General features: G+C 41.0%; 1 protein-coding gene across 1 annotated transcript in view; it reads left to right on the forward strand.

Moving 5' to 3' along the window:
* The window catches only part of STMN2 (stathmin 2), a 50,001-nt gene extending 38,390 nt beyond the window's left edge, over positions 1-11,611 (forward strand). Inside the window, exons 4-5 of the mRNA XM_008689079.2 lie at positions 1,523-1,714; positions 10,246-11,611. Of these exons, the coding sequence (XP_008687301.1) occupies positions 1,523-1,714; positions 10,246-10,305 (252 nt within the window). The 3' untranslated portion in view covers positions 10,306-11,611. The remainder of the gene's footprint in view (positions 1-1,522; positions 1,715-10,245) is intronic.
* The last annotated feature ends 3,143 nt before the right edge of the window (positions 11,612-14,754 follow it).

Below are 14,754 nucleotides of genomic sequence, written 5' to 3' on the forward strand. Positions count from 1 at the left end.
GCAAGAATGTGATGAGTCTACCAAAGACACCAGAGAAACCGTTTGGGGGTTAGAAGAAGACATGGGGCTAGTTCCCAAAATGTTCTAATCTCCAGGGAGCCACTAGGCCTATTCCCGATAGGCTTCAGAATAAGCGCATCAGCGAAGACTCTTAAGGCTGCCTGATTTTACCATTCCTGTAGAATTGTATCTCAAGGGAAGTTTCTTCCCGTCGAACTTCATAGAGTTTACGTACCAAGATCTCTCCTGTGAGACCCCATGACCACTGCTAACTAAAATGGTTTCCTATTAATGCTTTTAATAGTAATCGATATTTGACAAGCCGTGAAATATTGTTTTGATCTGCCCTTGTTTAGGTGTTCACATTTACAGTTACTCTGTGAAGGCTCATTTCAGAGCACCAGCCAGTCCTAACGCATTACCCAGGAACAATGAGTGTGTAATAATTTAGTCTTAAACCTGGACAGCTCGCTATTGAGTAAGACTTCTTTTAGCTGCATCTTATGGAGGAAAAAACCAAGTTAAATAGCACATCCAGGTCACCAACACAGGCTTGACACCATCGGCCACGCCAGTGCATTTTCCAGAAGGTATTCTGTGAATAGCCTGCATTAGCCTCACAAGGGAAGCTTATCAAAAGTAAAGATTCCTTGGTCTTAGGAAAGAACCACAGAATCAGGATTTTGGGGGTATGGTTACCAGACCTCTGTGCGTTTTTATCAAGCACCTCAGTGATTGTTAACCTACACTGTGCACAGTCCAACAGCCTCCTGATGCCGCAGGAGAGTTACAGTGCACAAAATGGGGGGGGGGTTGCTGGCTGGGGTGCGCCTGGCTCTGATGTTTCGGCTCTAACCACTAAGTAACCACAGGGTTTCAAAGACTACCCAGGTGACCTCAGCATGTTCAAGAGGAGGCCAGAAAAGGGCTTTCTATTTTCTGTGGCCAAGTGGACATGAACTTTGCACTGTTCACAAGTCTCCAAAGAGAATTTGTCTAATGAAAGAAAAACAAGCAGGTTGGGGGCGGGGAGGGGGAATAAAATGAGAAAATGAATTTGGCGATTTGATTGGCTAGAGTCGAAAAGCTTACTGCAGGACTCAGCCTACTGCTGATCAAAAAATGGGGCAGGGAAAAGACTAGAACTTGCCCCCATCTTCCCATATTTTCCTTAGGCTTCGATGGATGCTGCTATCCAGTGATTAATTGCAGCATCCCTGGCTGCATAAATGCTTAGCAGCAACTTCCTCTAAAAAACAAAAACTCCTCAGTCGGGGTTAACTGCTTCTTCTAAGACAGTGCATCCAAAAAATTCACAGCTGAAATTTCAGCTAACCACATCTCCCAGCTAACCACATTCTATAGAAAATTCTAAGAGCCGTGCAGATGAGTACTGAATGGCAACAGTGCTCAAGGCTAGAAGTAGTGTTCATTTGAGAAGAACACTCTCGAATCAGTAGCCCATTGTTCCGCCAGGTTTGTGTGTCGGTGATTCTAAAATGGATATATTTTTCTTCCCCAGTCTCAGGAGGCCCAGGTGCTGAAGCAATTGGCAGAGAAGAGGGAACACGAGCGAGAAGTCCTTCAGAAGGCTTTGGAGGAGAACAACAACTTCAGCAAAATGGCGGAGGAAAAGCTGATCCTGAAAATGGAACAAATTAAAGAAAACCGTGAGGCTAATCTAGCTGCTATTATTGAACGTCTGCAGGAAAAGGTAATCCCGACAAACTTCTGGGCGTAAGCATGCATTCATAGGCACACAGCTGGGTGAGCTCGCAAATGCCCGGGCACCAGAGACTTAGTCAAAACTTGCTTCAAGTGCAGAGACAGCCAACCCCTCAGGCAGGTTCTCCCATTGTAGCATTGACTTCGTGGGCACCGCACCATGGTAAAGGAGTAGGAATCCAACATTAAAGCTAGAACTGTGTCAGATTTTTTAGCAGTGAATGGATTCAGGGAGGCTGATCCATGCTTTTCAAGTATAGAAACGACTTCTGTACAAACTTGAAGATCTAATCTAATAGAAAAAATATTAAATTGGAAATATGAAATATACCATACAAATATATAATATTAATAAGTAACAATAATATATAATAAAATAATACATTCAATATTTACTTCACTATTTAATTAAAATGTAATGCTAAATATATAACTAATTTGGAAAAATACATTTGTCACAAAAGGACAGAATATCTATAAAAAAACGGGATGCCCATACTTTCCACGTAGGAAAATCCACATGGAAAATCAGGGTATGATAACGTTCCATGAAACCAAAGCAAAGGGGAGCTAGTAAGGGATGTTCATTTCCCAAAGTTCTGATATCCTGATGCCTTTCTTCTCACCAACCCTTCAATCAGAATGAGCAGTGCTGGAGATACTCTGGAAAATGTTCTCTCTTTCCCTTTTGTGAGTTCTATTGCTATCTATCCACCACCACCACCCAGAAAACTTTCCTTGGAAAATGTAGAGTATAGCTGTGAATAGTGTAGCTTTGTCCATCTCCAGAAATTGGATGAAGCGTTGAGAAATATGATCTTTGAGAAACAATGCCTCAGGCCTTTTCTGAGCAGTTGCCCCCTGCACCAGTACTGAGTGCTATGACATGTCGGCACTAGAGAGAGAAGTAGGACTGTCCCTGTCATCAGAGCATTAAGAGTCTAGACAAGATGAGCCTCCTGTTTTCTGGGTATTTCTTAGGAAGCCTCATGTCCTCTATTAGAATTGGCCCATCTCATCTAAGGATCAGGCAACCCTATTCTGATGTTCTCATCTATTCTGATGCCTCTGTTTTCGCTCCCATTCTCTGATTACAAATATCAGGCCAGAACCAAAGGAAATTAGGCGTAAACCCTGAAAACATATACATTTAATTCCATGGAGATTTTGGTGGGCATCTGTGCTCTTGAGGAATTTTTGAAAGCACTGCTGTGTCAGAACCCAGCAGGGGCTCTGACACAGCAACAGGACACTGAGGCTCTCCGAGGTGTGTAGAGAAAGTTCTAGGTGACCTGGGCAGGAACGGAGAGCCACTGAATGCCTTGGTCAGAACCTTAAAGTTAAAATTTAATTTACTTATATAAGCTTGTTAAATTTAATTTACTTATATAAACTAGTGTTTCCACACTCTCAGAACAATGTCATTGTGCTTCACCTAAGTGTATCGGGTCAGAATTTGAAGGTAGCACTTTGACCCTCTGCATGTTGCACATGGTGGTACCATAGCAAGCACTTTGCTGAGATGCCAGAGAGGAAAGTTCCATTGGGTAAATTTTATACCCTTCACCTTGAACCATTCAGTCTTCTTCCATTTGCCTTCAGTTCCCATGTTTATGCACAACCAAGGAGATTCTTGCTGAATGGTGCTGGTACCATGGACAGCAGAAGACCACCATGTATTCTGTTCTGGATAATTATGACTCAACCATCTCAAATCCCAGGACCAAAAAAAAAAAAAAAAATCAAGTGGAGTTGCTAGGAATGGGGCATGCTGGTCATATTCCAGGATTTTCCATTAGACCTTAGTATCCAGTGCAAGATTTGTATCATCGACAACCAGGACCATGACTGTTTTTGAAATTAGACATATACAAATATAGAGCATGTCCCTCTTGATTTCAATTATAAAATGGTACATGAAATTTGCATGTTTTAACTAGTATTTCCCGAAGTGTTGGATTTTAGTAGGCAATTTCTTTTTCTCTGTGTGTTTCTCTTCACTCACTCCTTGCCCAGCACGTTTTTGCACTCTTCCGCATTCTCACCCAGATTTGGTCTCCACCTCATTTCAGACACACATGCATACAGACATTGAAGTTTGTCCTGGAAATAATCAACCTGTGGACAGCTTAACATTCCAGACATCAAACTGCAGAATCTCCAGAGGTAGGACCCAGGCATCTATATTTTTTTTTAAATTCTCCAGATGACTCCAATATTCAGCCAGGTTTGAGAACTAGGGGTTTATAGCCTATTCTGATTTAAATCTCAGCTGACAGTATTCTATCCCATGCTGAATAATACAGCACAGATCATTTTTAAGACCACATTTCCCCTGGTATTTCATAGCCACAGAGACACTTTTCAAATCTAATGAAATCTTTGGCCAGTGTTAGTCAAGATCTATTATCTTCTCCATAAAGTGGAGAGATTCCTTAGGGAATACCAAATTTACTTCCTTTTGATGTATTTTAAATATGTTTTCTTTTTCCTAAAATAAGACAAAGTAAGTTTTTTATTATTACTAATATCTAGCCTTTTGTTTGAATGAAATTACTGCAATGAGATTAAAATTAAAAAGACAATCAATAATAATAGTAATGCTGAGAATGCATGAAACTGCTAACACATACATAAGCTATTCTGGAATCTGATGCATCAAAGATGATTTCCACTGAAAATGAGCCCTATTAATGAGTTTGTCATTCAATGAGTATTTATGGAGTACTGACTACGTGCTTAGAAACCTGGAAGGGGATGTAATATCAAAGAGCATGTACTAACCATCTCTTTCCCCATGCAGACAATATAAAACCCAGCAATAAATAATCTAGCAGCAAAAATTAGAGAATAAGTCAACATGTCATATGGACCAATGTAGATAGTAAATACAAAAGCACTGGAAAAATGTTAGTAAAAATAAATCCACATCAAGGCTAACACACTAAATTCCCACCATCTTGACAGGCTTCACTGACCTTATCAATTAGCCAGGAGACTTGAATACAATTCCACGTGAGCTTTTGCCAGCACTCCGCCCCCCGCCCCACTCCTGCACCCCTCAAGTAAGAGAACGGAGTGTCCGAGCAGAGCATGTCTTCCTGTGGTGTCCTTGGTTTTTTTGGTGTCATTCACTGATAAATTCTCACAAACTTCTTGGAGACCCAGCCATGTTAGACTCAAAGTCTTTAGCCAAAACTGAAAGCCTAAAGCCAAAGCCATCTCAATTACCCTTTAGAATCTCCTGAGGTTCTCTTTGTAATTGTCTGAGAAGGGACCCAAAGATCAGTATTACTTGTAAAATTTGCTAGTAGGTGCTAATATTTAGCAGGAGATGAGAACTACCGAACTAGAGACTTCTTAAATATGCTTTGTTATGTTGTCATAAATTATATTTAAATATTTTTTTAATCTTTGTTCCATAAAACTGTTCTTTTTTCCTTCAGAAAAGAATGTTACACTTTTTTTTCAACTTCTGTTTTCATAACACCTCATCTCAACACTCCAGCTTATTATACAGAAAGGAATCAAATGTGGAGACAGGTGTGGAAGAAGGAATGCCTCTGCCACAAAGAGCTACTAGGCTGCTCTGTTTATGTCACTCAAATTGAAATTACACATACCCAACAGTCTTCAAATTGAGTGACATAAATAGTCATACCCAGGACTCAAAAGTGTAGTCTGTGGATTATGATTGACACTCTGGTGAAGTTTAAAATGTTCTTATTCTTGGAATAGAATAATAGAAAGAGACACAGAGACAGAGACAGAAACAGAGACAGGAGACAGAAAAAAAGCACCTGTTCCTGCCACACAGAAAGGATTAAAGAGACACTTTCTTCCTCCCCTAACGTGTCCTTCCTCCCCTAATGCTCGACAGTTTCCTGCAGAAAATTTCACCGCCTGCCCCGTCAGGCCCATGAGTAGCAACAGCTCTCTCATCAGACCCGAACAGGGTCTGTAGTGGGTAATTTTGAAAAATCAGTTCAAGCAGGTATAATCATTTTAACAGTAATACATGCATTCATTAAACACATAACTTTAACATCAAATATTTAAATGTACAGCCAATTACTAATCTTTTGATGTAGGCCAGCACCTTGTGAGAAATGGATCAGTTAATAGGGGTCCCATGTCCCTTTTTTCGCCCATTTTCCACCTATATGCTATTAGCCATGTTTTACAGTTTCAATGTCTTTAAAATTGGGTGAGGACTAAAGATGTATGCAGAATAATATGGATATATAGGATCTTTATAACTCTTCTTTTTTACAATTTCCCCTCGCTTTTATAGTTGATCCAATATCTGACCATAATTTCCTTTCTCAAGTATTTCCAAAGCTTTCCCTCCACCCTCACAATTTTCTATTACCGCAATATTTAATTGAATCATACAATTAAATTCTCAACTAGCTAGCTGAACAGGCTGGAAATATCACTGACTGCAAGCAAGCATGTAACTCAACCAGTGAGAGGAAAAATATGTGGAAATAATAGGGCAGAGCCTCCCAGCCTCACAAGAAACCCAACAAGTAGGGGATACCAGGATGATGGAGGGGTTGGAGAATGTTGGTTAACCTAGCAGGTCAACTGAGAGGACTTCTACTGAACCTTGTTACACTCTCCACTTAATTCAAATGATGTCACATCCTCTTGCTTTTAATAGCACAACCCTACCATTCACTAGCCCCTGCCAAGACTGCCCAGATCGTTATATTGTGACAGAGACCAAAGGATCTTCCCACGGTGTTCAGGAGTGAGAGAAGCAAAAAACGCAGGCGACCTTGACAGCTAATTTACCTAGCCAACCACAAAGGACAGTACTTAGGAAATAAGAGACGAAGTTTTAGTATAATTGATAATTTCACCTCTAACAATATAGAAAAGTTGAAGTGAAAACACTGTAGCCATTATTTCAGTGACAACCGCATCACATCACATGATATAGCTCAAAATAATAAAAGTAGTTTGAGGGAATGAGATTCTGTGATTCTTTTCCTAAAGGATGATTTTGATGTTATGTAACTCTTTAGATCAAGATTTCAGCCATTATTCGTTTGCATCTATTGTCAACTTTTATTCTTCTCATCTGACTTTGTTTTTCTTTGGGGGGCGTCATTCTGATTCATGAGCGCCATTTATGTAACTATTTACTATTGAACATGTCTGATGAATGAACAATGAAAGGAAAAGAGGAGTAAAACTAGCCGTTACCGATTGGTCCCTGTAGGGCAGCCATTTTGCGTGTACTATTGCGTGTAATCCAAACTACAACCCTGAAAAGAGATGCTGTTATTGTCCCCATTTCACATCGAAGGAACTTTGTCCTTAGAGAGATTACTCCATTTGGTCAAGATCACAAAACTACATAGACCACATGTCTAGATTTGAGCCCATGTCTTTTTGAGTCCCAGCTTCTATACTAAGCTAAAGCTGCAGTCCTTTGTCAGTCATCAAACACTGCTCAGTAAGCAGGCTTGGCAGCACCATTGGAAGGTTATTCTCCAGTGACCACTGTCATCTTGACATGTATGAAAACATGCCTTCCTGACACTCACAGCTCACTCCTGGCCCCTCTTCTGTTTTGCAAGCGCATGGCCATTTGTCAAAAGAATGCTTGATGATATTGATTGACCTCATTTTGCTCTTAAATAGACTCACGTAACAGAATTCATAGATGGAACTGATACTCTAGGTCATCTAATTCAAATCCCTGGTTTGTATTTGATACCTAGTGAGGCAAAGTGGCATTAAAAGGTAAAGAAAAAAAAGGAAGACTTCATATTTCTTGGCTTCCAGCACAGAAGTCTCTCTAATCATATTTTCTTAAGGAATCGGAATTTTCCCTAATTGTTCCTTTCCTACATGCGTGCGTATCAAAGGGAATAGTTGCATACAATGCTAAAAGATGATTTGTTACACTTCCCTTATACTGACGGGGGGAAGGAGGGAAGTGCAGGGAACTTTGTAAACGCAGATCTGTTTCAGTCTGTCTCTCCAAGTGTCCAACAGCACCTGACAGATAATAGAAGCTCAATAGTGAGATGCATCTTATCAAAGAATAGCCTAGACTTTTTGGTGAGCTTTCTCAGAGCATCACAACTACCTTAGTAACTTCTAACAATCGCAGTCTCTTAATTAAAAAAAAAAAAAGAATATGTTGAAAAACTCCCTCATGTCTGCCCTGTGATTCTCCCACATTCTGATAGAAAGTCAAATTACAATTTCATGGCTATATATTTGGTGTTTTGAATACAAAGTTTTCAAATAATATATTTACTAAAATACCTGAAAATAAATAATATTTTTCCTAGAAACTCAGAACTTATTTAATTTCCCTTTTTTAACGTTAACTCAAGCTCACAGATCTCTTCGTTCTTTCCCGTAGCAAAACCCATTTCCTTACGACTAATTTTGAGTTTCGTAAGAAGTGTGCTCCAGGGTAGCCCAAAAATACCAATTATAATGCTCCCTGTTATAAATTTGAATTTGTATCAATCCTTAGGCTTGGGTCTCTGCTATTTTGCTCTAGTATACCGATGGTCTGGGCTTTTTCTCCATTTTTGTCAGAGCTCAACTCTCACTAATTAGTTTCTTTCTGCGTGAGAAGGATTTTGCAGCATCTTTTTCCTCATAATGGTGGGACAGAAAGAAGGAAGAGCCAGTTGTATCCCTGCTCCTTCCTCTGTGATGTTTCTAAATGGGTCAGACGTGATTTCCCTATATATGCCTTTTTCCCCTTCTCATCGTGGCTTTTAAACATACACAAAAAGCTCATTTAAACCAATTAAATAAAATTGCCCTTCAACTCTCTAGAGTCAACTTCCTGCTTACTCCAATTCTATCTTTGAGGGAAGTGTAAGACGTTATATGCTTTTTCCTCCCAACACATACATTTGAAAAGTCACGTTTTTCCATGTAACTATTTTCCGCTGACAGTGGGTTGTATAGCAGTGGTTAACAGACTGGGCTATAGAGGCGGGCTCCCTGAGGTGGGTTTCAGCTCTGCCGCTTGCTAGTTCTGTGATCTGGGGCAAGTGACTTAGGCTTTCTGTGCCTCAGTTTCTTCATCTGTTAAATGGGAACCAGAATAACACCTCTACCATGGGATCATTGTGAGGAGGAAGGGAACTTAATAGGTAAAAATCTGTATTTATGCAGAACTGATTACATATTAAGTGCCTAATAAATGCTCAGTATTATAAAGAACATGGTAAGCAGAGACTCATTAAGATTAATAGAGTTTAATGATAAGATTTACTTTATAGCTGGTCATGGTCTTTGTCCCTAAACTAAGGGAAGCCATAGAGCCAGAAGAAATTTCTGGAGCTACAGGGGGAAAAATAGCAATATAAATAATATTCCAAGTAGAAAAAGAAATAATACTAATAATCATTAGCATTTTAAAATTTCAATTCAACAAGCAATTATTTAGTACCTATGATATGCAAGACAAGGGGTTTATAGTCATTCAGTACAGAACTGTGTATTGAAAAATACCCGATCCACCTTTCCTTTCCGTTCCCCCCACTGAAAGTTCAGTTCCCAAACCAGACTTAGTCCCTCAGTTCCTCCTGTGTAAATAAACATCCCCCAATCATAGGCCTAATGCAGAACACTTGCTGTGCACAGCGAGTGTAACAAAAGAGAAAATACAGCGCTGGCCCTCGGTGAGCTTATATGTAAACATCTACTTAATATAGAAGACAAGACAAGAACAGAAATGGCCATAGTGGAAGTTAAAATAAAACGCCTGCTACATATAAGCAAAAATGTATGCAGGTGTTCGAACGGAAAGGAAGACTGATTTTATTTTGTGATCTGAAAATCTTCGTGGAGGAAGACATAACTGCTGTAGGCTTTGAAGAGTAGATTTATGATCCTGACCAAACAGAGACAGAAGACTGGGAATGTCAAGCATTAAAAATTGCATGAAAAGACAGCTCCTTTATATAAAAAACATCAAGTGTGTGCGTATAGGAGAAGAGTGGAGGGTAAGGCTGGGAAGGTCATTTGGACTCAAGTTTTGAAAGGGCCGACCAACAGCGTAAGCATTTAGGAAGCATACAAAAAGTCTCCTTCCTGCAACTAATCCTCTCAAAGTATCCACCGGCAATGATAAAGCCCTTCAAATATTCAGGAAGAGGGGGGAAAAAAACAACCATTAAAAATGATAAGGTAAACAACAATGTGAGGTTTTATTACTATTTTCTGGATTTAGACGGTAGTTGTCATATTCAAAATTCTCTTAATCAGATGACCTTTCGATCGTGGTTTTGATCAAATATAGCGTGAAGGTGTTGTTAGTGTCCGTAAGTCTTGGGAGATCCTCCGTGACACTTCCTGGGTCTCCTGTGGTCGTTTCTTGTGAAATGAGAAAAATGCCTAAACATAGACACCGAGCAACTGGGTGACTTCCAGTGAGACGCGTATTGTGTAAGGAGTAGGCAGGCCTTCCTGGTTCTCTGTGGAGCAGACAGCGGGCCCTGTGACGTTCCTTCTCCCTTTGGTGTTTTCCAGGAGAGGCATGCTGCCGAGGTGCGCAGGAACAAGGAACTCCAGGTTGAACTTTCTGGCTGAAGCGATGGAGGGTATGGCACGCCCCACCATTAGTAAATCCCCCTGCCTATATTATAATGGATCATGCGATATCAGTATGGGAAATGTATGACATGGTTTAAAAAGAACTCATTATAAAAAACAAAAAAACAGAATCAAAAATTAAAAAAAAATTCAATGCGGTCTCTTTGCAGAATGTTTTGCTTGATGTTTAAAAAATACCTTGGATCTTATTTTGTAAATACTTACATTTTTGTTAAAAAATACAAGTATTGCATTATGCAAGTTATTTCATAATCTTACATGTCCTGTAACAGGCTTTTGATGTTGTGTCTTTCCACTCAAATGAATTTGCTAGGTCTGTTCTTTTTGAAGCCCTCATGTTGAACTCCATTCCCTGCCCTTTTCATTCCAACAGAAAAATGAGGTCAGTAGACAGTCCATGGTGCTAGAAACCCACCATTGCCTAATGACCTAGACGGCTTTGTAATCTCTGAACTTGACTAAGACCATACCTAGGTTACAGGTATTATGACTCCACGCAAACCTCCACATTTGTTCACTCATAATCTACTAACTGCCTAGAAACTACAAAACCAGGCTAAGGAAAAACAACAAAACCCACCAATCATAGCATTTACTTCTGCTTCTACTGGATTATGTGCTACAAATGTGCTTTGGCTTTAGAAAGGGATGGAAGAGAAGACAGATCTGAGAGCAGTCTGGGTAGAAGCAAAAAGTTGAATCTTAAAACTGCTGAACACAGATCCAAATTCAAATGGTTCAAGCAGCCATGCAATCGCTCTTCATGAAGTGGGCTTAATTCTCTAGTTTAAGTTCTTTTGATGGAATGAATTACTTAATGTGTCAGGTGGCTTATTTGTGGATGCCATGATTGATGATGTTCATTTTAAGCTCTTACCTATAGTACAAGTACATGATGCTACTGAATATTTTTCCACTTGGAAACTGTGAGCTGGTTGTCGCATTAAAACACACATACGAACAAGATCAAAAACACTGCGGACTTTCACTCAAGCTGGTCTTTCTTCCCCAGTGTGAGGCAATCCTGCCTACTAAAATAAAAAGAAATTTACTCCATCTGTGAGGGCTGATACAGCTAAGGGGGCTAGGCAGGGCAATTGTGCCAACCAAGAATCACCAGACACCCACCATAAGTACCTATCGCAGTTTTGAAGTCGTTTCTCCCCCAAATCCCAACTCCTGAAGGTTGCTGCCTGCATATTTACTCTTCATTAGTGCTATTTTCCTGTATGTCATTGTGAGCAAGCTGTGATTAATAAAGAATTGGAGTTCTGTGAACTAATAAAGGTTCGGTCTGGTCTCTTGCCCCTTCACGTATCTGACCCTGGAGTTCAGATTTTGAAAGGGTGGCCATTGGATTAGACAACCTGCTAAGCAAAGAGACAATAATTAGAGTTTGAAGGAAACCAGTGGCCTGCTGATTCCCTTCCCTTCTGGAGCAGCAGGCGGCGTCTCTGTTCTCTCTCTCTCTGACAGGCCGGCACAGCAGGAGAGGTCTTCAATCTGTTCCCCTTAAAAAAAACATTCAGGCCTGAAGGAGGTAACCATAGGCTCAGACGGATCATTCTGACAAAGAGACCCCCCTCTCAAAGCGCTTGGGAGGTTCCTGGCACACCTCACGTTCTCCCACGTGGCCCCAGACCACCCTCGCCAGCCTGTGAGCTGTGATTTCCCTGCCATGCTGCTGCGTTTTGCACTGCCAAGAAGCACACGGCACACATGGACACGGCAGGGTCCTGTCAGGGACCCAGATGCATGAACAGGACCAAAGGAACCACATCCAGGTTTAGCAAGAAATCATAAATAATCGAAACCACACAGACTTCTGAATAAGTAAACTGGGCTATCATCCATAGGAGCACTAACAAGCCAAGTTTGGGGGTGAGGCCACCGAGCCTCTATTTGAATATCCTTTATTTGTAGGAATCTAACGCTGCAGCCGTCAATACACACGCTTACAAACATGGGCTCCATTCTCTTCCTTTGGGAAGTCAATCGGAGCTTCTGATTAGCATAAAATAATCTGTATTTTCTTACTGATTTTGATAGAACTTAGTTGGTAATTTTTTTATATAACATTATTTGAAGGGCTCCCATTGGGTCAGACCCTGTGATTAAGCCCTGGAAACATGAAAATGAGTGACCACCGAAAGCTCGCAATTTACTTGCTTATTTTTGCCTCAGAACTAGCAAGTAGGATATTTTGGTCTGTCCTTACAACATATCGAGGGGAAACATAAAATTTCTGCGAAGTTTTCTGAAATATTAGAATTGGCTGACAAATCTCTCATGCTACTTTGTGGGTCCCTCCACGGGAAATGCTGACCAGTCCCACTGCCTAATCCCAAGGGTGAGGAAGCTAGAGCACAGAGAGACAGAGAAGGAGAAGTGATTTTGCTCCAGCTCACAGCGCCCACTTAGCGTGACTGTTCTCCTTAGTAGCTCAGCAGCAGACCATCCTCAAATCTTACCACACCAGTGAGGACGTGTTACGTCTTTGAAGCCCCCTAGCCTACTGGTTCCCAAATTTTGGCATGCTTCAGAGTCATCTGGAGGCCTTGTTAAAAACAGATTGCTGAGCTCCAAACCCAGAATTTCCGATTCCTGAAGTCTGTGTGGAAATCTGAGAATGTGCATTTCTAGCATGTTCCCAAGTGGTGCTAACCTCACTTGAGAGACCCCACTACAAAATGGCATTGATACGGATGTGTGGATTCTTGGTGATGGCCACAGTGGTGATATTGTTTCAGTCAGGGTATGTTCCGTTGGGGTGGAACTCATTCAATCTTATTCAAAAAAGTAGAAGTGGAACCCAAAGGAATCCAAGAAGAAGAAAATAATGAACAACTACATCTTTCAGGTTAATAAGAACAATAGAAAGAAAGCATCTAAGAGACAGATGAGGTGAGGGAACCAACAGTCTTGCGTCTCTGATAAAACACATTATTTCAGTATGGCTTGAAACATCTCAGGCGCGCCTGGCCCTGTAAGAGTTGAACTAAGAGCTCTTTGCGGGGATGATGTCATTTTGTGAATTATCCACAGTGTATTAGTCTTCTTCCCCTTATAATTTTTTTTTTTACAGAATCTGGTTTCCTCAGGACTATGTTTAAATTGCATATATGACTTTGAAATGCACTCTGAAGAAAATTCACATAATCTCATTAGTTTAAAGATTTACCCTCCTCTCCTATTTCTTCTATACCCCAAAATACATGGGACAACTGAGGGTTGACAAATGCTGTTTTCTCTGGAGGCAAGCACCGGCCTTTACAAGACTTCTGAGGAGAAAACATAGGCAAAAATGTGCTGATAACCATCCACCACAACCACCCCCATCCCACTGAGGGAGAGAACGAGAAGGAAGAGATATGGCACCCTTGACTTCAGCAACCAAATAGTCAATCACCTTTTGCGTTACCAGCCCCAAACAAGCATATCCTTGACTTCTTATTGGCCATTTGCAGAAAATTCTTAAGTCAAACACACAGCTCAAAGCAAAACTAAGATTCCCAAGCTCCTCCCCCAAATTACTGCGGACTCATCTTGGATCGCTCACTGTCCCCACCACCCACCTCCAACTGATCACCACGTAGCATCCATTTGACCTCCAAAGTATCCCTCATTTTTTGCTTCTTTTCTATTTCCATAATCACTGCCCTAGTTTGGGTTGTATCAGACTCTTACAACTGACATGCCTCCTTCTCTCCAATCTGCAGGAGCCAAATGAAATCTGCACTCATCTGCAAGGCATTAAAGAGCCTCACTATCCCCCTCATTTCTCAAGAACATTACTCCCCTTGGACACCAAACCATTCACTCTGACAAGAAACTTCTGGTCTCTATGCACATGCTATACTCTTGTCTAGAATTGTCTTCATTACAAATTAGCCAGGAGACGCTGGATCAGGATGTGACGAAACTTACAAAACCTCAGTGAGACTAGTAAATCACAGAGGCTTATTTCTTACTCCTGATACATTTCCAGCATGGGTCACTGTGGACTCTGCGTCACTCCTCACTCTGCACTAAATGCCAGGGAGCTGCCTCTCTGGGAGGCACTGTCAGTCACTATGGAAGAGGGAAAGTGAAAGCAGGCAAATCATACACTGGTTCTCCTAAGCTTCTACCCAGAAGCAGCACACATCCCATTTCATTGGCCAAAGCAAGCAATACGTCCATGTTTAACTCCAAATGCTCAGGAAAGTGCTATCCCAACATAAGCTCAGAAGGAGGAAAGCCAGGAATTTTTAATGAACAGCACCGGTGACTACCGCCCTGCTGGTCACCAAACATTCAGTCACTCTCCCTCCCACATGTAAAGCACACTCACGCTGTCCCTATAATAAAATCCCCAGGTCCATTTGACCACAGTAGCAAGCTCAATGTCCAGGGTCTCTGGGTGATGGTGCACAGTACTCTCTC

The sequence above is a fragment of the Ursus maritimus genome, unplaced genomic scaffold (genome assembly GCF_017311325.1).
Source record: "Ursus maritimus isolate PB19 unplaced genomic scaffold, ASM1731132v1 scaffold_9, whole genome shotgun sequence".
NCBI classification, from domain to species: domain Eukaryota; kingdom Metazoa; phylum Chordata; class Mammalia; order Carnivora; family Ursidae; genus Ursus; species Ursus maritimus.